Source organism: Nerophis lumbriciformis, linkage group LG31 (assembly GCF_033978685.3).
Source record: "Nerophis lumbriciformis linkage group LG31, RoL_Nlum_v2.1, whole genome shotgun sequence".
Classification (NCBI taxonomy): domain Eukaryota; kingdom Metazoa; phylum Chordata; class Actinopteri; order Syngnathiformes; family Syngnathidae; genus Nerophis; species Nerophis lumbriciformis.
The window spans coordinates 25,065,012-25,089,120 of NC_084578.2; the positions used below are offsets into that span (position 1 = coordinate 25,065,012).

At 39.2% G+C, this 24,109-nt stretch overlaps 1 protein-coding gene across 2 annotated transcripts in view; it reads right to left on the minus strand.

The window, feature by feature from the left end:
• Positions 1-24,109, minus strand: part of LOC133574259 (inactive dipeptidyl peptidase 10-like) — a 389,479-nt gene that overhangs the window by 119,548 nt on the left and 245,822 nt on the right. For both annotated transcript variants that reach the window (XM_061926362.1, XM_061926361.1), the window contains exons 4-5: positions 23,236-23,330; positions 18,938-19,012 (exon numbers count right to left, since the gene is read on the minus strand). In XM_061926362.1, the coding sequence (XP_061782346.1) occupies positions 18,938-19,012; positions 23,236-23,330 (170 nt within the window). The remainder of the gene's footprint in view (positions 1-18,937; positions 19,013-23,235; positions 23,331-24,109) is intronic.

A 24,109-nucleotide genomic window follows, 5' to 3' on the forward strand; every position in this document is an offset into this window, starting at 1 on the left:
ATGATAAACAGTTTGAAAAATGCATGTAAAAAGAAAAATAGACTTTGTAAGGCGTTTATCAAATCAAGAACAGAGAATGCTGAAAAACGCTGTAAGAACTACAAAAACAAGTTGACCAATATATTGAGACAAGCAATGAAAGGAATACAAAGAAATTATGAGGATGATGTTGAACAAAAAAGACATCTATGTATGTCCAGACAATAAACCAATCTTACAAAGAAAAATCGGTATAAGTGAGCAGCAATATTGAGCCAAGGTTGAACTCATGGCTCAACAGGAGGGATATGAATGCCCTTATACAGAAGTACTATACTTCCTATAGTTTAATTCTTATAAAAAAAAATTGTATAAAACATCTATGCAATTAACTAAATAAGAGTGAAGGAAAACATTATTGTCTGGTCATAGTAGATGCATTTTCAAAGTAGTTAGAAATATTTCCTAAAGGAAAAGCAGATGTGCTGACAGTAGCAAAAGCATTATGCAAATATTTAGTAAAAATGTACATTAACATTACAAGTACAACAGGACTAACACCATTTGAAAGATAGTGGAAAGACCAACCTGGGTACACTTAGTACATTGTAAAAAGGTCATTTCTGTTGAATCATCCAATAAGGAAAGGGAAGCAAAGTCTGGTAATAGTGTGGACGCACACGATGACTAGAGTTGAGCCAAACCACTGACCTTGGTAGAGGAGTGAATCAGCAGAAATGACACCCCAATGGCTCAGACGGTCCATAAACATATGGGTTAACGATATTGGTACTGGTCGGCCCTGCCCCCCTAATATGGTTCACTTGGGAATCTGAGGAAAATGTAGAACTCAGGAAACAAAATGATACTGCACCCATAGTAAACCCAAACCACTGGCAGAATCAAGAAGTAAAATACACTCACAGGGGAGGTCGTATTAGAAGACGGGCAATGGGAGGATTCGGAGTAACCCCATTAGTGAAAAAAATGCCAGAAAACCCATGCCAGAAAAACAGTAATGGGAAAAAGTATTTGGGATTGTATTTAAAAAGGTCATATAATGGAAAAAAAGTATTTGGAATTGTATTTGTGTTATCAAAGGGACATGTTAACTAGCACACTACAAATTCCACTGTGACAAAGTTGTAAGCATACCATTTGATGGTGTGTCAAAGTTAGTTAATAATTGGTTCCTGTTTTGGTAATTAATTTGTTCCTTATGGCAGAGCAAGTGGGAAAGGCTACAAAAACTGATTGTGTTGTATGTAAAAGCCCAGACAATTACTCAAGATGAGTAAAAAAAAGTTGAATTGAAGTAATGAGCAAAACAAAATTGACCCTGTAGCTAAAGAGACAAAACAGAAACCAATATTTGATAAATATGTGAAAAAAGCTAATTATACCTGCATTAACATGCAAGGCTCTGTACAACAGTTAGGAAACGTATCATCAGATAACTGCATACACATAGTAAAAGTATCAATATTTGTACAAGAATTGTTAACACGCCTGAACAGTTTGATATCTGAACATTGGAAAATAATTAGACATGATGTAAACTGGCAAAGTGTTGTAGATCCAACTTATATTGATGGGTGTCCAAGAGGTGTATCTGACGACTATAAATTGGTAAATCAAGTTGCAGCTGAATTTGAATCATCCGTCTACTGGTGGTGTACGATTAACAAGAATGTTGACAGAATAAACTATGTCCACTACAACGTACAGAGATTGGGAAATTGGACACAGGCCGGACTTGAAGCAGTCGCTGATCAACTCGCCGCCACCTCCCTTATGGCCTTTCAAAACCGTATGGCGCTGGACATGTTGTTAGCGGAAAGAGGGGGTGTGTGCGCAATATTTGGTGAACAGTGTTGCACGTTCATACCAAACAACACTGATGCAGAAGGTAGCCTGACCAAAGCACTGGAAGGCCTTCGCACCCTCAACGGTAAAATGAAAGAGCACTCAGGCATAGATACATCTATGTGGGATGGGTGGATGGACGGTTTCGGCAAATACAAGTCTTTGGTATCATCAATTCTAGTATCTATGGCCGTGTTTGTAGCAATACTGACGTTGTGTGGATGTTGTTGTATTCCCTGTCTGCGTTCTCTGCTTAACCGTCTGATTACCACAGCGATTAGCCCAGCAGATGATAAAGCTGTTCAGATGTACTTCCTGGTGGACGATAAGGAAGATGAATCTGAAGACGAGGATACCTACCTGGATGGTGTTCTGGATTTATTTCCAGAAATATCATAATTATGAGGAAAAAATGTATGTTCAATTCTGAGTGTAAACATAACTTGGTCCTAGGGAAATTAACCATTAACTGAAAATCGCAAGAAGAAGTTATTGGGGATAAGAAGATTCTGGGGAAGTTGTTTGATAAACAGGAGGGAAATGTCAGAAAAATTGTATTTAGATTATCAAAGAACTTTCCGTTCTGAGTTCTCAATGAACAGACAAGAAGCGGTCTTTGTTGCACCAAGCCAAACGCTTGGAAGATTCCGCTGTGGACGATGGAATGAGACGGGAGGGGTCATCCATTGTCTTGCAAAACCTGCCCAAGCTGAATCCAGGACGAACCCAAGCCTGAGGGATCTTCTTCTTTTGTCTTCAATGTGACCGACAACAATGACTATTTACATACTCCCCATTCCTGCTGAGACATGTGTTGTTGCGTAAACATTGAAATCTCTAAATAAAAGAGGAGACGGAAACCTTCTTCGTCAGAGCGTGCTAAGACACTGTAAGAGGTTACAGGTTGAAGCCGTCTCTCCTCAATTGAGTCCAAATTGAATTCTGTCTCTGTTTGATTCCTTGCCTTTTGTCTTGTGTAACAGATGTCCTGTATTTGAACCTGACAGATTGATTTTCAGTTTTTGACTCATTTCCTGTTTTGCACTTGTATTTTGTTTCCACTCCCTGTTCTGTATGTCTTGCACTCTATTTTTGTTCTTGTACCTTTTTTTTTTTTTTACATTTAAATACTCATTTACCTGCACGCGGCCAGCCGTGTCCGGCCTTTTCAACATCACGATCTCCGCTACAATGAGCGAACCTAACAACCTAATTTCTCTTGTAAATGGAATATTTTATTTTATGTTGCCGAAGGAGCATCACAAGCAAACTTTGCTAACACCGCTTCCTTCTCCCTCAATCCAGGAATAATAAATATTTAGGAATGTTCCTATTCAACTTCCGTAACAATACCGATATTGGATCCTTGAGTATTGGCCGATAACGATTTTAATCTGATACAATATCAACACAAGTTTATACTTTTATTTTTTTAGTGTGGAATACTAGAACAGTTTTGATTAAATTAAATGAGTCTAACAGAGAACAATAGGAGGTATGAAAAACGCTAACCTCATGAGGGACTTATACTGTCTTTAAATTGAAATGAAAAACTGTTTTTGATGACACCGAGTGGCCACAATAATTCATGAAGTTAAACTAATAACACAGTAAGTTGAATGAGGACACATTAGATCAGGGGTGTCAAACGTATAACCAGAACAGGTTTTATCCGGCCCGCGAAATGAGTATAAAAATGAGCGGAAATGTTTGAATGAAAGAAACTGCTGTTCTAAATGTGTTCACTAGATGTCGCAATAGCATTTTTTTGTATCTTTGTAGATTATGCTACATTTGTAAAAAACAAACAAAAAAAAAACACATGTTAGTGCATCAGTCGAGGAAAATGAGCCAACCACATAAATAACATCCTGTAATTTGATGTTGATATTATTTTTGTATCTTTATAGATTGAAAATTAACACCAATGAGTTCACTGATGAACATTATCACATAAATTATTCAGATAGTATAAATACTGACAAATAAAGATAGAATACTATTAACCGCAACATGTAAGTGTAAAAAGAAAACAAAATTATGATTTGTACATTTTCAGAATGTGCTTGTTCTATTTTCAAACAAAGAAAACAATCTGAATTTGTCTTTATTTCTAAGTTACCGTGCCGTGATTTTACTAGTCCGGCCCACTTGGGAGTAGATTTTTCTCCATGTGGCCCCCGATCTAAAATTAGTTTGACACCCCTGCATTAGATACTGGATACTTTTTAATACGTTTCTGCTTCTTTGTATGTGTAAGTAATATGCAACTATCATAATTGTATACTGTTTATATTGACAAATGTGCTGTTTTATACTGCAATATTGTTCAATGAAGGACACTTATTACGTACTGTATGTTTAGCTTGTGTGCAAGTGTGTGCTTAACGGTGGTGTAGCTAGTAGCTCATGGTAGCCTATAGCTTATCATGTTTACCTTTTTATATAAAAGCTCTTTTTATCAGGGAAAAACAAAGAATTATGATACAGCGCAGCACGTAGCAACACAAACGATGATTCCCGGGCTCGGCACCGCTGCTGCCCACTGCTCCCCTCACCTCCCAGGGGGTGAACAAGGGGATGGGTCAAATGCAGAGGGCACATTTCACCACACCTAGTGTGTGTGTGTGACAATCATTGGTACCGTATTTTCCGCACTATAAGGCGCACCTAAAAACCACAAATTTTCTCAAAAGCTGACAGTGCGCCTTATAGCCCGGTGCGCTTTATATATGGATAAATATTAAGATTCATTTTCATAAAGTTTAGGTCTCGCAACTACGGTAAACAGCCGCCATCTTTTTTCCCCGTAGAAGAAGCGCGCGGTGCATGCTGGGATATGTGACGTTTCATTTCCATTTGTGTGTTTATGTAAAGACCCCAAAATGGCTCCTATTAAGTGTGTTGTCTGTCTAATTATAAATAATGCAGACGAGGCGTGTTAACTGAGTTCTCAACGTTTACTCACAGCGTGCTAACTCCCAGCATACAACAACGCTTCTCAGGGCTACCGCGCATGCTCGTAACTATCGTTGCATGCTGGGTAGTGTAGTTGTTATATTTGCTAGCTCATAACAGCACATTGAGAGACACGCTTACGCGCTTAATTCAATACTCGCCGTCATTCCGGGTGGATTGACAAAAGACCTCCAGCCGCTAGATATTGGTGTCAACAGGGCATTCGAAGCTAGACTGCTAACTGCGTGGGAACAGTGGATGACAGAAGGCGAACACACCTTCACTAAGACGAGGAGGCAGCGCCAGACGACGCCAACATCTGCCAGTGGATCGTAAATTTGCCCAACTTTTCACTTCGGACACCGAAGACGAAGGATTTACGAATGAAGAATAACTTTAGAAAGTGAGCGCTATGTTTATTTTGTGTGTTGTGACATTAACGTTCGAGCAACATTATGTTGCTATTGCTCTGCACTATTTTGAATTTTACTATGTTTGTGATTGCACATTTGCGTACATTTTGGGAGTGAACAGAGTTGTTAGAACGCTGGTTTTTAATATATTATTAAAGTTTGACTGACCTATCCGACTGTTTTTTTGACATTCCCTTTAGCGCAGCGTAGGCGCGGCTTATAGTCCGGGGCGGCTTATTGGTGGACAAAGTTATGAAATATGCCATTCATTGAAGGTGCGGCTAATAATCCGGTGCGCCTTATAGTGCGGAAAATACGGTACTTTAACTTTAACTTTAACTTAACTTTAACAAAGCATACACAAAACACTTGCAGCAGCAAAGCACAAAACAGTGATCCAGTGTCGTCCTACTGAGGGGGCTGGTCACAGCTAACATGATGACCCAGCGGCCTGCGGAGCAGTAAAGCCGCATACCACCGCCAGATTTTTTAAAGTACCAGTAAAGTGGAAAAACAAGTTCACTTTACATGCTTAATTGTGTTTCAGTGTATCCATTAAACCAAATCCAATTGTATTTACAATCCGTAAAGTATGTGAAAATACTGTCTAAACATCACAAAATGCCACAAATTCAGTCAGCCATTTTGAATATTCCGCTCCGAACGTCTTCACTAATTTCTGTAGATTGACGTCACTGGAGTAACACTTCTGCACTCTGACCATAGTATCAAATCAATCATACTGGAAATACACAAAAATGTTAAACATTTGTGCTGTCTATCATTCACAATGGACATGAACACATATGTTTTTCTTTTTTATGCATTCTAAATCGTGAATAAATGCATACCGTATTTTCCGCACTATAAGGCGCACCGGATTATTAGCCGCACCTTCAATGAATGGCATATTTCATAACTTTGTCCACCAATAAGCCGCCCCGGACTATAAGCCGCGCCTACGCTGCGCTAAAGGGAATGTCAAAAAAACAGTCAGATAGGTCAGTCAAACTTTAATAATATATTAAAAACCAGCGTTCTAACAACTCTGTTCACTCCCAAAATGTACGCAAATGTGCAATCACAAACATAGTAAAATTCAAAATAGTGCAGAGCAATAGCAACATAATGTTGCTCGAACGTTAATGTCACAACACACAAAATAAACATAGCGCTCACTTTCTGAAGTTATTCTTCATTCGTAAATCCTTCGTCTTCGGTGTCCGAAGTGAAAAGTTGGGCAAATTTACGATCCACTGGCAGATGTTGGCGTCGTCTGGCGCTGCCTCCTCGTCTTAGTGAAGGTGTGTTCGCCTTCTGTCCTCCATTGTTCCCACGCAGTTAGCAGTCTAGCTTCGAATGCCCTGTTGACACCAATATCTAGCGGCTGGAGGTCTTTTGTCAATCCACCCGGAATGACGGCGAGTATTGAATTAAGCGCGTAAGCGTGTCTCTCAATGTGCTGTTATGAGCTAGCAAATATAACAACTACACTACCCAGCATGCAACGATAGTTACGAGCATGCGCGGTAGCCCTGAGAAGCGTTGTATGCTGGCAGAATGTGGTTATGAGCACGCTGTGAGTAAACGTTGAGAACTCAGTTAACACGCCTCGTCTGCATTATTTATAATTAGACAGACAACACACTTAATAGGAGCCATTTTGGGGTCTTTACATAAACACACAAATGGAAATGAAACGTCACATATCCCAGCATGCACCGCGCGCTTCTTCTACGGGGAAAAAAGATGGCGGCTGTTTACCGTAGTTGCGAGACCTAAACTTTATGAAAATGAATCTTAATATTTATCCATATATAAAGCGCACCGGGTTATAAGGCGCACTGTCAGCTTTTGAGAACATTTGTGGTTTTTAGGTGCGCCTTATAGTGCGGAAAATACGGTACATAAATTGTCTGTCAATGGGGGCTCTCTATTCCGCCAACAAAACCCTCTATATAACCATCCAAAACCCGCCAACAATACTTTATATGCATATCGTGACCTGAATATTCACCAAATATTAGCGATATTGTTATTGTAAGCGCTAAAGCGGACAAACATTTTTTTAGCTGGCGGATTGATAACATAACACACAGCTAAGTAGCACTTTGCTGCTTTACTGTGAGCTGGCCGCGATGTCCTGCTGCTTCCGTATCATCTCGTCTCTGCTTGTCAAAGTTTTTCTACATTATGAATCATGCCTCTAATCTGGATATTAGGAGAATTTAGCCATACATCTAGAAGTTGTTCATCTTTGACATTCAATATATATCCGGAGATGGAGACAAACACAACTGTTTTTTGTTTTTATGTGTTCATTGTGTGTCTTAAATGTTTGTTCTAGATTCCTTTGTGTGTCTCAGTCTCTTTTTCTGTTTTTTTGTTTCTCTACTCGGGCTGATGCAACAGTTGGTTGGGGGTCGCATAATAAATGAAAATAACCTAACATAACATAACCGAAGACAGTGTCTGCAGGGAGACTTTTCATTGTTAAGCCTCCGTGTGCATCACGATTAATTCTTCATATAAACGGGAAAATATGGACATCCTATCAGTCGTCATCGAAGTAAGAGCAGACAATGTAAAGTAAGCTATCGTTTGATTATATGCATAGTTTGTATTTTTTTGTTTAGCATTTAGCAATACTGCTACATGAAGCTTAGTGCTTCACTAAAGCTGGATCTGTTCAGCAGAGCTTCTAAAACTTGTAGCTCATCCTCTTTATATTCAGAATCAACAATATAAGTTTATAAATCATAATTTTGCCCAAAGTAATTGTTGATGGCTCTCACAAAGTCTACATTATTTGCATTGTTGTTGGTGATGAAGGGATCTGTGGTTCCTACCTTTACATAATGTCTGGCTAGCTCATTATCTCTCAAAATGGCTCGGGAATCTCTTTGAAATATATATTATTTTGATCATATCTATTTACTTGCAAAATGTGTAAGTATTTCGGTTTTCTACACAAGATACACTATATTGCCAAAAGTATTTGGCCACCTGTCTCGACTCACATATGAACTTGAAGTACCATCCCATTCCTAACCCATAGGTGTCATGTCTGTGTAATCATGTTTTGTCTTAGTCTTGTTTTGTTTAGTTTCTGGCTTTTCACTCCCTCGTCTTGTTTCCATGATTACCCATTAGTTTCACCTGTTCCACGTTTGGATTCATTGTGCACTCTTGTTTATCACCATAGCAACCCATTAGTTTTCACCTGTCACGTCACGCACCTGTTTCACGTTTTGAGTCACACACCTGCTTTCACTAATCATGTCCATAGTATTTAAGTTCATTCTTTTCAGTTTGTCGTTCTGACGACCTCACATTTATGCTCTGTTCATTCCTGACACTTCTTTCCATGTCCATCCTTCATGCTACTATTTTTGTCTAAGCCAAGTAAGTTTTTGTTCCATGTTTATAGTCTTTTTGGTTTCATAGTTTGTTCTCCGCCATTGTGCGCGCCTTTTGTTTACTTCCTTTTGTTATGTAGTTATAGTCTTTAAATAAAAATGTACTTAAATTCCCGTCTCACCCGAGCCAACTTTCCGTTGCATCCCGGAAAAGCATACACCCAAGACCAAGTCATGACAATAGGGTTCAATATGATATCAGTCCACCTTTTGCAGCTACTACAGCTTTAACTCTTCTGGGAAGGCTGTCCACAAGGTTGCGGAGCGTGTTTATATGAATGTTCGACCATTCTTCCAAAAGCGCATTGGTGAGGTCACACACTGATGTTGGTGGAGAAGGCCTGGCTCTCAGTCACCGTTGTAATTAATCCCAAAAGTGTTCTATCGGGCTCAGGTCAGGACTATGTGCAGGCCAGTCAAGTTCATCCAACACCAGACTATGTCATCCATGTCTTTATGGACCTTGCTTTGTACACTGGTGCACAGTCATGTTGGAAGAGGAAGGGGTCCGCTCCAAACTGTTCCCACAAGGTTGGGAGCATGGAATTGTCCAAAATGTTTTGGTATCCTGGAGCATTCAAAGTTCATTTCAGTGCAACTAAGGGGCCAAGCCCAACTCCTGAAAAACAACCCCACACCATACAGAAATTGCTCCTCCACCAAATTTCACACTCGGCACAATGCAGTCCGAAATGTACCATTCTCTTGGCAACCTCCAAATCCACAATATTTAGGAGCGAGGAAATTTCACGACTGGATTTGTTGCACAGGTGGCATCCTATGACAGTTCCACGCTGGAAATCACTGAGCTCCTGAGAGCGGCCCATTCTTTCACAAATGTTTGTAGAAACAGTCTCCATGCCTAAGTGCTTGATTTTATACACCTGTGATTAGGTGCCAAGTGATTAGGACACCTGATTCTGATCATTTGGATGGGTGGCCAAATACTTTGGGCAATATAGTGTATATATGATAATCGCTTCAATATAGAGGCAACTTGTTTTTCCACTCTACTTGTACTTTAAGTGAGATGAGCCAAAACAGATGGTAGCATGGTTGTAGTCCTAACATGATGACCATGCAGAATGCTAGATTGTGACGCCGATTCTATCTGTTCAATCAATCCTCTTTCATTATCATTGATTATCATGTAAAATATATTTAATTAGTGTGAAGCAAATTTAGGGTTTATGCTGCTGCTGTCATTGTCTGCCAGCTCCTTGACAAGCAAGCAGGCTTCCGCTGCTGCCCACTGCTCCCCTCACCTCCCAGGGGGTGATCAAGGGTGATGGGTCAAATGCAAAGAATAATTTTGCCAGACCTAGTGTGTGTGTGACAATCTGGCAGTCAAGCCAACACATTCAGCCTTCACACAAAGGCCTTTGCACTACTCTGCAGCTAAACTATTCCTAGAGAGGTTGCAATATTATCTGACAGACAGGTCTTTCGTGTCATCTTCGGACATTTTTCTTCCAAAAAAAGCCCCTCTAACCTGTGGGGCTCCTCAAAAATCAGTTTTGGGCCCAGTATTATCCTCCGTCTACATCAGGGCTGTCAAAACCATTTTAGCTCAGGGGCCACATGGAATAAATATATTCCAATGTGAGTCGGACTGGTAAAATCATGGAATGGTAACTTAAAAATAAAGAGAACTTCAGATTGTTTTCTTTGTTTTACTTTGGCCAAACATAGAACAAGCACATTCTGAAAATGTACAAATCAGAAATAATCCTCTTGACAAAACACTTTGAATTAGTTGAAAACGCTGAAGAAAAAAATGGTGCAGTTTCAAAAACACAATGAAAAAGAAAATGAACCTAGACTCCATCTCAGTGTATCTACACAGCAATAACACTTTAAGTCACAGCCTATCTGGGATAAAACAAAATAATAAGTGAATAAAAACTGTTGTAGGGATCAAATATCTCATTTGTCATGCCCATGTTAATCCTGTGCTAACTCAACAAATGTTTTACACTTTACTGTGTACCTCTTACTTAGCCCCTGTATAAACCGTTTGCTTGCCTAACAGAATTGCTATTGCGACATCCAGTGGACACATTTAAAACAACTGTTTTTTTTCATTAAAACATTTCAGCTCATTTTCATGCTTGGCAAACACCTCGAGCGGGCCAGATAAAACCTGTTCGCAGGCCGGATCGTTTGACACTCCTGGTCTACATGCTCCCACTGGGATCAATAAAAAAAAACCATCAAAACTATGTTAATTTATTTGCAGATGATGTGCAAATGAATCTAACCTTTAATGACAATACTGACTGACCTGAAACACTACTTAAATGTCTACAAGAGGTAAAAGACTGGATGTTTATTCATTTTCTCATTTTAAATGACAAATAAAATAAGATCGTCATTTTTATTGAGCCTGATGTCTTCTCTGGTCTGAAAAGTGCCCCCAACTCATTATGTTTCTTCTGCTACCCTTCATCAAAAAGTTTTGGTATTTGTATTGATAATTCTTCAAAACTTGACACGCAAATAAGCTCAGTGGTAAAAAACTGCTTCCAGCTCAGACTGCTTAAAAAGGTCAAAGCCTACCTGCCCACAACACAGTTAGAAACGGTTGTGCATGCACTGATAACATTCTGCTTGGACTATTATAACTTTCTATACTTTTGGCATTAATCAGTCCTTTACTCGCCTATTACAATTGGTCGAAAACTCACAGGAACCAGGAAAACAAGAGCACATCACTCCTGCACTGGTTTCTCTCCACTGGCTGCCTGTTGTTTATAGAATTCAGTTGAATACTTTATTTGTTTTTAAATCTCTCAATGGGCTGGCTCCACCATATTAATGTGATGTATGTGTTTTGTTTGCCGAATGTCTAGACTGCTTTGGAACTTTCTGCCTCTCTTCAGACGTTTAAATCTTTGTAAAAAACCTACTTATTTCCGCTGGCATTTAACACAAGCTGAGCTGGACATTTTTATGATTTTTGTTATTGCTTTTTACTATTTTTATGTATATTCCTTATTTTATTTATACTGCTTATTTTTAAATACAAACCCCGTTTCCATATGAGTTGGGAAATTGTGTTAGATGTAAATATAAACGGAATACAATGATTTGCAAATCCTTTTCAACCCATATTCAATTGAATGCACTACAAAGACAAGATATTTGATGTTCAAACTCATAAACTTTATTTTTTTTTTGCAAATAATAATTAACTTAGAATTTCATGGCTGCAACACGTGCCAAAGTATTTGAGAAAGGGCATGTTCACCACTGTGTTACATCACCTTTTCTTTTAACAACACTCAATAAACGATTGGGAACTGACGAAACTAATTGTTGAAGCTTTGAAAGCGGAATTCCTTCCCATTCTTGTTTTATGTAGAGCTTCAGTCGTTCAACAGTCCGGGGTCCCCGCTGTCGTATTTTACGCTTCATAATGCGCCACACATTTTCGATGGGAGACAGGTCTGGACTGCAGGCGGGCCAGGAAAGTACCCGCACTCTTTTTTTACGAAGCCACGCTGTTGTAACACGTGCTGAATGTGGCTTGGCATTGTCTTGCTGAAATAAGCAGGGGCGTCCATGAAAAAGACGGCGCTTGGATGGCAGCATATGTTGTTCCAAAACCTGTATGCACCTTTCAGCATTAATGGTGCCTTCACAGATGTGTAAGTTACCCATGCCTTGGGCACTAATGCACCCCTATACCATCACAGATGCTGGCTTTTAAACTTTGCGTCGATAACAGTCTGGATGGTTCGCTTCCCTTTGGTCCGGATGACATGATGTCGAATATTTTCAAAAACAATTTGAAATGTGGACTCGTCAGACCAAAGAACACTTTTCCACTTTGCATGAGTCCATCTTAGATGATCTCGGGCCCAGAGAAGCCGGCGGCGTTTCTGGATGTTGTTGATAAATGGCTTTCGCTTTGCATAGTAGAGCTTTAACTTGCACTTACAGATGTAGCGACAAACTGTATTTAGTGACAGTGGTTTTCTTAAGTGTTCCTGAGCCCATGTGGTGATATCCTTTGGAGATTGATGTCAGTTTTTGATACAGTGCCGTCTGAGGGATCAAAGGTCACGGTCATTCAATGTTGGTTTCCGGCCATGCCGCTTACGTGGAATGCTTTCTCCAGATTCTCTGAACCTTTTGATGATATTATGGAGCGTAGATGTTGAAATCCCTAAATTTCTTGTAATTGCACTTTGAGAAACGTTGTTCTTAAACTGTTTGACTATTTGCTCACGCAGTTGTGGACAAAGGGGTGTACATCGCCCCATCCTTTCTTGTGAAAGACTGAGCATTTTTTGGGAAGCTGTTTTTATACCCAATCATGGCACCCACCTGTTCCACATTAGCCTGCACACCTGTGGGATGTTCCAAATAAGTGTTTGATGAGCATTCCTCAACTTTATCAGTATTCACTGCCACCTTTCCCAACTTCTTTGTCACGTGTTGCTGGCATCAAATTCTAAAGTTAATGATTATTTGCAAAAAAAATAATGTTTATCAGTTTGAACATCAAATATGTTGTCTTTGTAGCATATTCAACTGAATATGGGTTGAAAAAGATTTGAAAATCATTGTATTCCGTTTATATTTACATCTAACACAATTTCCCAACTCATATGGAAACGGGGTTTGTACATGTTAAAGAATGGACAATAATAAAGCATCCTGAATCCTGAATTATATTTATTGTTTGGTTTGTTTAGCTGTGTATTTATAGCCTTCTCTATACTTGTTGTGATTTTATTCTACTTTTCTATACCTTTTTTTTTTAAATTTGTACAGCACTTTGGGGCAGTGGTGGCTGATTTTAAATTTTGCTATATAAATCAATTAACTTTGACCTTTTAGCTGGGCAGCATACGCAGCGTCAGCATGGTGTTAAAGCGAGGAAGCTGGACGTAGTATAAGCGACACTCTAAGTCAGTGCTTCTCAGTTATTTTCTCTCAAGACCCGCCCTTGGGGACAGAAACATTTTGTCATCCGCCGCAAATGAATTACTATTGAGAACTTAATCATTTATTTATCTGTACAACACACTGTGTAAGTAAAATTCTTTATGTAATCACCCCGCTATCATACTACAGTAGATAAATAAAATGAGCAGAAACTGCAAAAACTTAAACCAATTTCCATGTTAAAGTTATTAAGTAACTTTTGATCAGACGGCTCAGTCTGTGTAATCTTTATTTAAGAAATAATGAATTACAGTTACTTGTTGTTACTTTCCCAAAAAAGTAATAAAACTACTAACATGATTACTGATTAAAATACGTAATCGATTACTAGGGAAAGTAATTAAAGCATGTTGTTTCATGAGAACAGAGTGTGTGTGTGTGTGTGTGTGTGTGTGTGTGTGTGTGTGTGTGTGTGTGTGTGTGTGTGTGTGTGTGTGTGTGTGTGTGTGTGTAACTTTAAAAGGCGGTGCTTGTTGCCAAATAGTGTGTGACGTCAACGACTACGCGCTCATGCATCATTAGCTGTCAGAATAGGTAATTTGCGGGAAGTGACTGAATGGAAGGAAATGTTGACGGCACCATCTGCTCCATGTGTTCATTTATCGTTAATAAAGCGATTCAACGTGCATCAAAGGCTGTTTTTCTCCTTGTACACAAACAGGGTGTTGTACGACTACATTATTATCACTTCATTGAATTGTTGTTCATTATTGCTTTGTAGTAGTAGTAGTAGTGGCGTACGTGTGTGTGTGTGTGTGTGTGTGTGTGTGTGTGTGTGTGTGTGTGTGTGTGTGTGTGTGTGTGTGTGTGTGTGTGTGTGTGGTGGCTGCCGCTTGCACAAGGAAAGAGCTACTTTTCTGAAGTGAACTTGCTGGGATTCTGATGCTGTATCATGCCACATTTCATGAAACGTATCAGTAACAGTGTCATAACGGACGTAAAAATAATTAGATTACTAGATAAAGTTACGGCGTTACTAACTTTACTGACGGCATTTTTCCTGACACTGGTGATTGTTAATACACAGGAAAAAAGTGCAGTGATTTATTGGATTGTGCATTCCTATAAAGCTACCAGAAACGCTAAAAATGTTTTAAGACGTACACATCCCTCACCTTTATCGGTTTATTCCTTGTCAAAAAGAGCTATGATATATTTTTACTTTTTGCAACATTTGCAACAATGTTGCTGATGTTGTAGCTTGTCAGAAGGGACAAAAGTGCATACATGCATTTAATTTCCTTGAACATAACCTATCCAATAGACAATTAAAAGAAAGCATTGAACCCTAAAACATTTCAAACTACAACAACTACACATCAGTTTGAGCATTTTTTTATGAAACACTATCAACATTTAAACATTTTTTTCAAACTTATTTCACAACACAGCATTTTTAATGAAACACATTTAACATTTTACTATTTTTTTCAAACGTATTTCACAATACAGCTGTCAAACGATTAAAACATTTAACTGTGATTAATTGCATTGTCCATAGTTAACTCAAAATTAATCACGACCGACAGTAGACTTCCTGCCTACTGTCTTTCTTTCTTTTCTGCTCAGCTTTTATTCCATTTTACTAAAGCAGTTAGTGTAACAATCCTCATTTTATGTATTTAATGCTTTCAACTGTAATCCAAACAAAGACATGAAGCTCCTCCTCTATGCAAGCAGTAAAGCGCGCCGGCAGGCAGTAGCTGCAGTTATGTCGTCTTGCGGCGATTGAAGATAAAATAGTCTTGTCTTTTCGGGAGAACAATGTTATGATCCGCTGCCCGGATCATATTTTTGTTTTTGTTTTCAAGTCACTTGTGTTTTTCAGCACCTCTTGAGTTTGTTTCTGTTGCCATGACGGCAGATTATAGTCACCTGCCTCTGGTTAGTGTCCCGGACGCGCACCTGTTGCCCGGGCACTAATCAGAGGGCTATTTAGTTTACGCGCTGGCCTCATTCGGTCTGTTGGTTTTCTGTTACGAATTCGAGGCATTGTGATGCCGGAGGTCGTCTTTTCAAGATGCAGAGGGATGTCAGGAAGCGGCTTGCAGGTGAGAATAAATGATTTATTCTGATTGCAGAACAAAATGCTGCGCGGTGCACCACGGCACGGAAAACAAGCGGGTAGCAAAGATGCTAATATCAAAAATGTAATCTATGAGCGAAACTAGGAGCGTAACTTATTTGCTCCTACGCAACAAGTTACGCTCCTAGTTTCGCTCATAGATTACATTTTTGATATTAGCATCTTTGCTACCCGCTTGTTTTCCGTGCCGTGGTGCACCGCGCAGCATTTTGTTCTGCAATCAGAATAAATCATTTATTCTCACCTGCAAGCCGCTTCCTGACATCCCTCTGCATCTTGAAAAGACGACCTCCGGCATCACAATGCCTCGAATTCGTAACAGAAAACCAACAGACCGAATGAGGCCAGCGCGTAAACTAAATAGCCCTCTGATTAGTGCCCGGGCAACAGGTGCGCGTCCGGGACACTAACCAGAGGCAGGTGACTATAATCTGCCGTCATGGCAACAGAAACAAACTCAAGAGGTGCTGAAAAACACAAGTGACTTGAAAACAAAAACAGAAATATGATCCGGGCAGCGGATCATAACAAACAACTTGTTTTTAATGTACACTTTTTTTTCTCCATTTTTGTTCGAATTGTGGGGCGGCGTGGCTCAACAGTAACTAAATGCCGCTACATTTTCCCATGCTACGGAAAAGACTGAGGGTAAAAAAGGAGCCAGGACGCATGCGCGTTAATCGTGTGTTAAACAAATTATTATTATTATTATTATTATTATTAAATAACTTACAGTAAACACGTTATTATCTTGACACATCGACACATTGGATTTAACAGCACACCTAACATGAAGTTTAACACTTTTTAAAAATAAGGACGTTAAACGTTAAGTCTATTTTCCTGTCTGTGACATCATCAAAACAAAAGCGGCGGGGAGCTACGGTGGCTGAGAATGGTCACAACAAACACCACAACACAATATCATTAATTACAACAAAACCACTTTCAGCTACAGCCCGATTGCAAAAGCCATAACAAATACAAACGACACAACACGATCATTTATAGCATGCACAACATTAAGCCACAAAATATGCCAACACCATCAACAGAGATGAGGGGCATATATGCCTCTGCACACCTGGGACCAGCGACCCCAAAAGCGGAGAACAGATACTTTATGACATTAACGAGGAGCAGACATCGACAGAACACTGAGTCGAGGAACTTTATTTAGCAGGTAAATCTACTGTAAAAATGTTGATCACTGTGCTTTTATTGCAATTTGCTTGAATGTTAAAAATGTGAGCAAAAAAGGTTTTCATTCGTTGATGATTCATTGGGTTGGACTCCGCCAAGGCTGCCCTTTGTCACCGATTCTGTTCATAACTTTTATGGACAGAATTTCTAGGCGCAGTCATGGCGTTGAGGGGATCTGGTTTGGTGGCTGCAGGATTAGGTCTCTGCTTTTTGCAGATGATGTGGTCCTGATGGCTTCATCTGGCCAGGATCTTCAGCTCTCACTGGATCGGTTCGCAGCTGAGTGTGAAGCGACTGGGATGAGAATCAGCACCTCCAAGTCCGAGTCCATGGTTCTCGCCCGGAAAAGGGTGGAGTGCCATCTCCGGGTTGGGGAGGAGATCTTGCCCCAAGTGGAGGAGTTCAAGTACCTCGGAGTCTTGTTCACGAGTGAGGGAAGAGTGGATCGTGAGATCGACAGGCGGATCGGTGCGGCGTCTTCAGTAATGCGGACGCTGTATCGATCCGTTGTGGTGAAGAAGGAGCTGAGCCGGAAGGCAAAGCTCTCAATTTACCGGTCGATCTACGTTCCCATCCTCACCTATGGTCATGAGCTTTGGGTTATGACCGAAAGGACAAGATCACAGGTACAAGCGGCCGAAATGAGTTTCCTCCGCCGGGTGGCGGGGCTCTCCCTTAGAGATAGGGTGAGAAGCTCTGCCATCCGGGAGGAGCTCAAAGTAAAGCCGCTGCTCCTCCACATCGAGAGGAGCCAGATGAGGTGGTTCGGGCATCTGGTCAGGATGCCACCCGAACGCCTCCCTAGGGAGGTGTTTAGGGCACGTCCGACCGGTAGGAGGCCGCGGGGAAGACCCAGGACACGTTGGGAAGACTATGTCTCCCGGCTGGCCTGGGAACACCTCGGGGTCCCACAGGAAGAGCTGGACGAAGTGGCTGGGGAGAGGGAAGTCTGGGCTTCCCTGCTTAGGCTGCTGCCCCCACGACCCGACCTCGGATAAGCGGAAGAAGATGGATGGATGGATGGATGGATGGATGGATTCGTTGATTCAACGTAAAGTGTTGGTTGCACTTTACATGTGAATTCATTGGCCATTAATTGTTGTTTACTTGCTTGTTTGTATCAATAATTCATTTATACATATTTATACATAATTCCCCACAAGAAATAACCGGAATATGTCAAACTTGTCCAGTAATGACTTGTCCAATAATATATATATATATATATATGTATATATATATATATATATACCTATAGGGCAGCACGGTGGAAGAGGGGTTAGTGCGTCTGCCTCACAATACAAAGGTCCTGAGTTCGATCCTGCGCTCGGGATCTTTCTGTGTGGAGTTTGCATGTCCTCCCCGTGACTGCGTGGGTTCCCTCTGGGTACTCCGGCTTCCTCCCACTTCCAAAAACATGCACCTGGGGATAGGTTGATTGGCAACACTAAATTGGCCCTAGTGTGTGAATGTGAGTGTGAATGTTGTCCGTCTATCTGTGTTGGCCCTGCGATGAGGTGGCGACTTGTCCAGGGTGTACCCCGCCTTCCGCCCGATTGTAGCTGAGATAGGCTCCAGTGCCCCCGCGACCCCGCGGTAGAAAATGGATAGATGGATATATATATATATATATATATATATATATATATATATATATATATATATATATATATATGAACAACACATTTAACTTAATGTATTGAACATCCTTTCAAATATGACCTTCAAACCAGATATTGCTACTCTTAAGTCTTGCTCAACAATTAGATGGGATCTGTACTTAGTTTTTATTCTGCTGGCTGGAATATTTATCTGTGTATCTGTGTCCCTTTTTTACAATTCCATAGATGTTCTATGTGTGTCATATAATTATTGCAGGACAGAATTACACTTTTTGCTTGACCTTGAAATTATATTGTTCTTAGGCTGAAAAACATCTGCCAAATTGGTTTAAATTGTCAGTGTAACCACTCACAAAATATGCAAAATACATAAAAAATGTTCATGTGAGATGCCCAATACTGTTACAGTATCAATCATAATGATCAAATTCTTACCTGTTTGACATCATAAGCAAAGAGTACATACTTCAGGTCAGGGGACACAGAGTATTTGGCCACGTTGAAATTCACCTATAAAAAGGAGAATCCAATGTCAGATACCTTAAAATACAGTATTCAATATACAGGTATATATGTATATTAAACTCACACTAATATGGATATATACAGTGCATCCGAAAAGTATTATCAGCGCTTTACTTTTTCCACATTTTATTATGTTACGGCCTTATTCCAAAATTCAATAAATTCATGTTTGTCCTCAAAATCCTACACACAATATCCCATTATGACAATCTGATTTTGTTTTCTTTTAATGTTCGCAAATTTATTACAAATAAAAAAAAAAAAAAAAATCACATGCACATACTGTAAGTATTCACAGCCTTTGTTGCACCTTTGGCAGCAATTACAACCTCAAATATATTTTTAATACGATGCCACAAGCTTGGCATACCTTATCTGTGGGCAAATTAAAAATGTATGTATTCCATTTTGGAATAAGGCTGTAACATAACAAAATGTGGAAAAAGTCAACTGCTGTGAATACTTTCCAAATGCACTGTATATAGGCCTAGGAAATAAATCGATTGTATCGAAGAATTCAAGTTTTTTGTTGCAGACAATTTAAAAAGTAATACATGTGTGTTGTTCTCTTCTTGCGCAGGCATATGTTTTGCCCCCGAGAGCTTCCATATCACACATTTGGGTTGTCACAACACCAATATTTGTGGTACCGGTACAGGTACCAAAATGTACTTCAATACTTTTCGATAGTTTTTGATACTTTTCAAAAAATTGCGGACCACAAAAATTTCTTATTGGCTTCATTGTAACAGAAAATCTTACAATACGTTTAACATATGTTTCCTATTGCACTCAAAATCTATTTTAGAAGATTAAAATATAAATTAAAATGCATTAAACACATTGTGCTTTTCTTATTGCACTCAAAAACAATGTATAAGTGTATATATTAAATGTATAGCCTGCCATAATCTAGGGTTAGGTTAGAATAGAATAAAAAGCTTTATTGACATTGTATTAAGTGCTTCATGATTTATCTTGGTCCGTGCTTTAAGACAAACACAATTGTTATTAAATACTTAAAACAATACTATGGCTACAACTACACAAATAAGATATTTGGCAGGTAAAACACAATTTGTTAAAGATAAAACACAAATTGTAGGAATTTGTTCCAAAATTCTGTCATTTCACTTGCATGAGTTAGCACTGTGTGGGCGGGTTTTTTTTTTTTTTTTTTTTTTTTTTTTTGTGTCCTGTCCAGCTTCTCAGGCAAATCATATAGTTGATGTAGATGCCCATATCGGCTGTTCAGATTTACTTTACAAAAGAGAAGTGTAGGATACTTCTCTTGTTGCCTTATTTGTATTTTACTTTATTAAATGTATTTATATTATCATTTAGTGCAGCCGGGCCGGAGCAGGAGGGGATAGAAAGAGAAAAAAAAAGAAGAGGGGGAAATTGTGGGGACAAGAGGGGGATTAGACAGAGAGACAAAAACAACAACAGCAAACAACAACAACAACAACAATAGAGCAACATCAGCAAATATGACATGTACAAATATGATGGTAAAAGTAATAGCAAATAAGCAGTTAGCGAAAAATAAAAAATAATACAGAAATGACAATGAGCATTATTACACTATCAATACAAATACCAATAGGCGGTTTGACTACGCTAATACTGTAATTGGCAACAGCTGTGTGCGTGTCTACATCTCTCAATGTGCACAGCAGAGGAGTTAGTTACCGACATTACCTGTCACTCTTTAAACTCCTCATGCAGATCTGACTGCTTGTTATTTAAATATTTACCTAAGTTGGAAGCAAAGTTGGTAATACTGTATTGCCACCTTTGCCGAGCCATTTTTAAAGCAGTGCTTGCAGCGCGGCGCTGGTGTGTTTAAAGTGTGACCATTATTGATAGTTTTTAAGCCTAAATACCTCTATATTGCCCGTCATCCACCCTCCTCATTAATCAGTACTGTTGCCGTTTATTGCCATTCTTTCACTCCACGCTCTGTCTGCTTTATGCGTTCTACACACTCAACATCATGTATGTCACCGCCGCACGGCAGCATGCAGATGAAAATAAAGTGCCTGTATTTTTCAAAGGGTGTATAGTACTATTTTTTATTAATTAGTACCGCTGTACTTTATTGATACCGGTATACCGTACAACCCTAACACACACACGCAGCACAACATGACTAATGCTAACACAAGCGAGAGTGAGACATTTGTTCCAAAAAATTGTGTTGTCAGTGGTTTGGCTTTGCGGCAACAGGCATGGAACAAATGGCTGCACGCTACAAAGTTGGTTTAAAAAAGGCAGCAGCACAACAAACTTATTCTAGCATCTGAAATAGAAGCATCAAACTGAGTGGGGAAAATGCAACTCTTTACAAGGCGAAAAAGAAAATAACAACAAACAAACAGCCGCTAAATAGCAGCTTACTGTGGTGAAAAAGAAGCACAGTGAAGAATGATTACTAAATCCGTTGCTCTGCACATCTCTTAAGATGTGGTTCCCAAACAGTTAAAAAAAAAACTGTGTTTATCCACTTAACAAACTTTTATAAACATCTTTATTTACATAAATATTTTATTCAAGACATAAAATGTAACTTTGTACTTTATCAATCTCTGATGTAGGAGTTTATTTATTTATTTATTTATTTGTATGCAATGATATGCCACATTGTTGTTTTTTCTGTCATAGGAAATGTTATGTTGAATGTTACATGTATTTGATCAGGACAATGCATATTGACGAACATATAAGCAAAAGCGTCACAGTAATAATGTCAGAATTAGCTACGATAGCTAAATTTCATCTGTTAAATCTGTTAAGTGCTTTGAAAATCATTCAATACAAAGTCCAACTTACATCTGTTTAAAAAGAACCCCTTTTATAAAGATGTTAAAATATATATATATAATTATATAAAACAAATATATATTTTTTTATTTAAAAACAGTTTTTAATTATATAAATTTACATGTACATGTACATGTTTTGCACTTGTTCACGAGTGGGGGAAGAGTGGATCGTGAGATCGACAGGCGGATCGGTGCGGCGTCTTCAGTAATGCGGACGCTGTATCGATCCGTTGTGGTGAAGAAGGAGCTGAGCCGGAAGGCAAAGCTCTCGATTTACCGGTCGATCTACGTTCCCATCCTCACCTATGGTCATGAGCTTTGGGTCATGACCGAAAGGACAAGATCACGGGTACAAGCGACCGAAATGAGTTTCCTCCGCCGAGTGGCGGGGCTCTCCCTTAGAGATAGGGTGAGAAGCTCTGTCATTCGGGGGGAGCTCAAAGTAAAGCCGCTGCTCCTCCACATCGAGAGGAGCCAGATGAGGTGGTTCGGGCATCTGGTCAGGATGCCACCCGAACGCCTCCCTAGGAAGGTGTTTCGGGCACGTCCGACCGGTAGGAGGCCACGGGGAATACCCAGGACACGCTGGGAAGACTATCTCTCCCGGCTGGCCTGGGAACGCCTCGGGATCCCCCGGGAGGAGCTGGACGAAGTGGCTGGGGAGAGGGAAGTCTGGGCTTCCCTGCTTAAGCTGCTGCCCCCGCGACCCGACCTCAGATAAGCGGAAGAAGATGGATGGATGGATGGATGTACATGTTTATATATATATATATATATATATATATATAAATGTTTATATATATATATATATATATATATATATATATATATATATAAATGTTTATATATATATATATATATATATATATATATATATATATATATATAAATGTTTATATATATATATATATATATATATAACATGTAAATGTATATAATTAAAACAATGTTTTTAAATAAAAAAATATATATATATTTTTTTTGTATGATTACAATCATGTTTAACATTTACTAGAGTATATATCACTAAATTTGCACATAAACCTAACATGAGGCTTCTGGCTGAGGCTGCGAATGAGGACATGGCTTACTGGCTGGTCTTCTTGTTGTTTGATATTCTTTCAATATGGTGGTAGTATGGCGTCATCATATTGTTTGAAAAGAAATAGGCTAATAAAAAGACTAAACATATATTTCAAAGAGGTCATAGTATGATTTATTTGCTACATGTAAAACATTTCCTTGTGGTCTACATAACATGTAATGATGGTTCTTTGGTCAAAATTGTGAATCTTCAAGCCGCTTTCTGAACATCTCTTCAAGATGCGACATTTTTACAACGCAAAAAGAGTGATACAACACTCTGATCATTTGTCGACTTACAAATGTTGCGTTCGACAGGACAATCTCTGTTTCGTTAGTGAGGATGTTGAACTTGACGACATGACCATCGCTGTTTCTGTAAATAACTTCAGAATCTGTGAAGGAACAGAGAACAAAGAGTCATCACACCAATGAAACAAAAATATTCCAATGTAAAGAAACACAAATGGGAACATTTCATAAGCTGCAGAAGTGGTAAAAACAAATATTCCTTGCAATTATCAAAGAGTGACATAAGATGACAAGCAGACTGTTTAGAGTTGTGCAGGGAATACATTTATGAGCCATAAAGCACAAAGGAGAAGCTAAGCATGTCATCTTTAAAGTAATAAAGCAAGCTATATGTTGATGGAAAAACAGCTTTGTACTGAGATGGAAGTGACAAATCCGCAAAAAAAAATAATATGGGATCCCCAAAAAAACTCTAATATCTCCAGGCTGTGTCACACATATATGTTAATACATGTTCAACGCATCCTAAACCTAATGTAGCATCATTGCTAGCGGCTGATGTCCCTACCCAGTTGGAGTCTCTAATCCTGGCCTCCACGGTGGCAAATAAACTTTGTTTTTTACAAGTTGCATTATCACTGGAGAACGAGGAATAGCAAAACATGCTACAATACACACCCGAGGACGGTACACTAAACCATGCTAACCCCTAAGCTGGAGCTCTTGAATGTAAACAGATATACAAATATCAACAGTTACAAAATTAAGTACAGTATCAGCATATGGCACTAACACCAGCATCTCCACATTACACGTAAATCTATATTTAAAAAAAAATTAGTTATATAAAAAGGTTATCTGTATTGGCTTGAAAAAAACGTAAATAAATACATTACTTGATTATTGCATGGTGTTGTGTAAA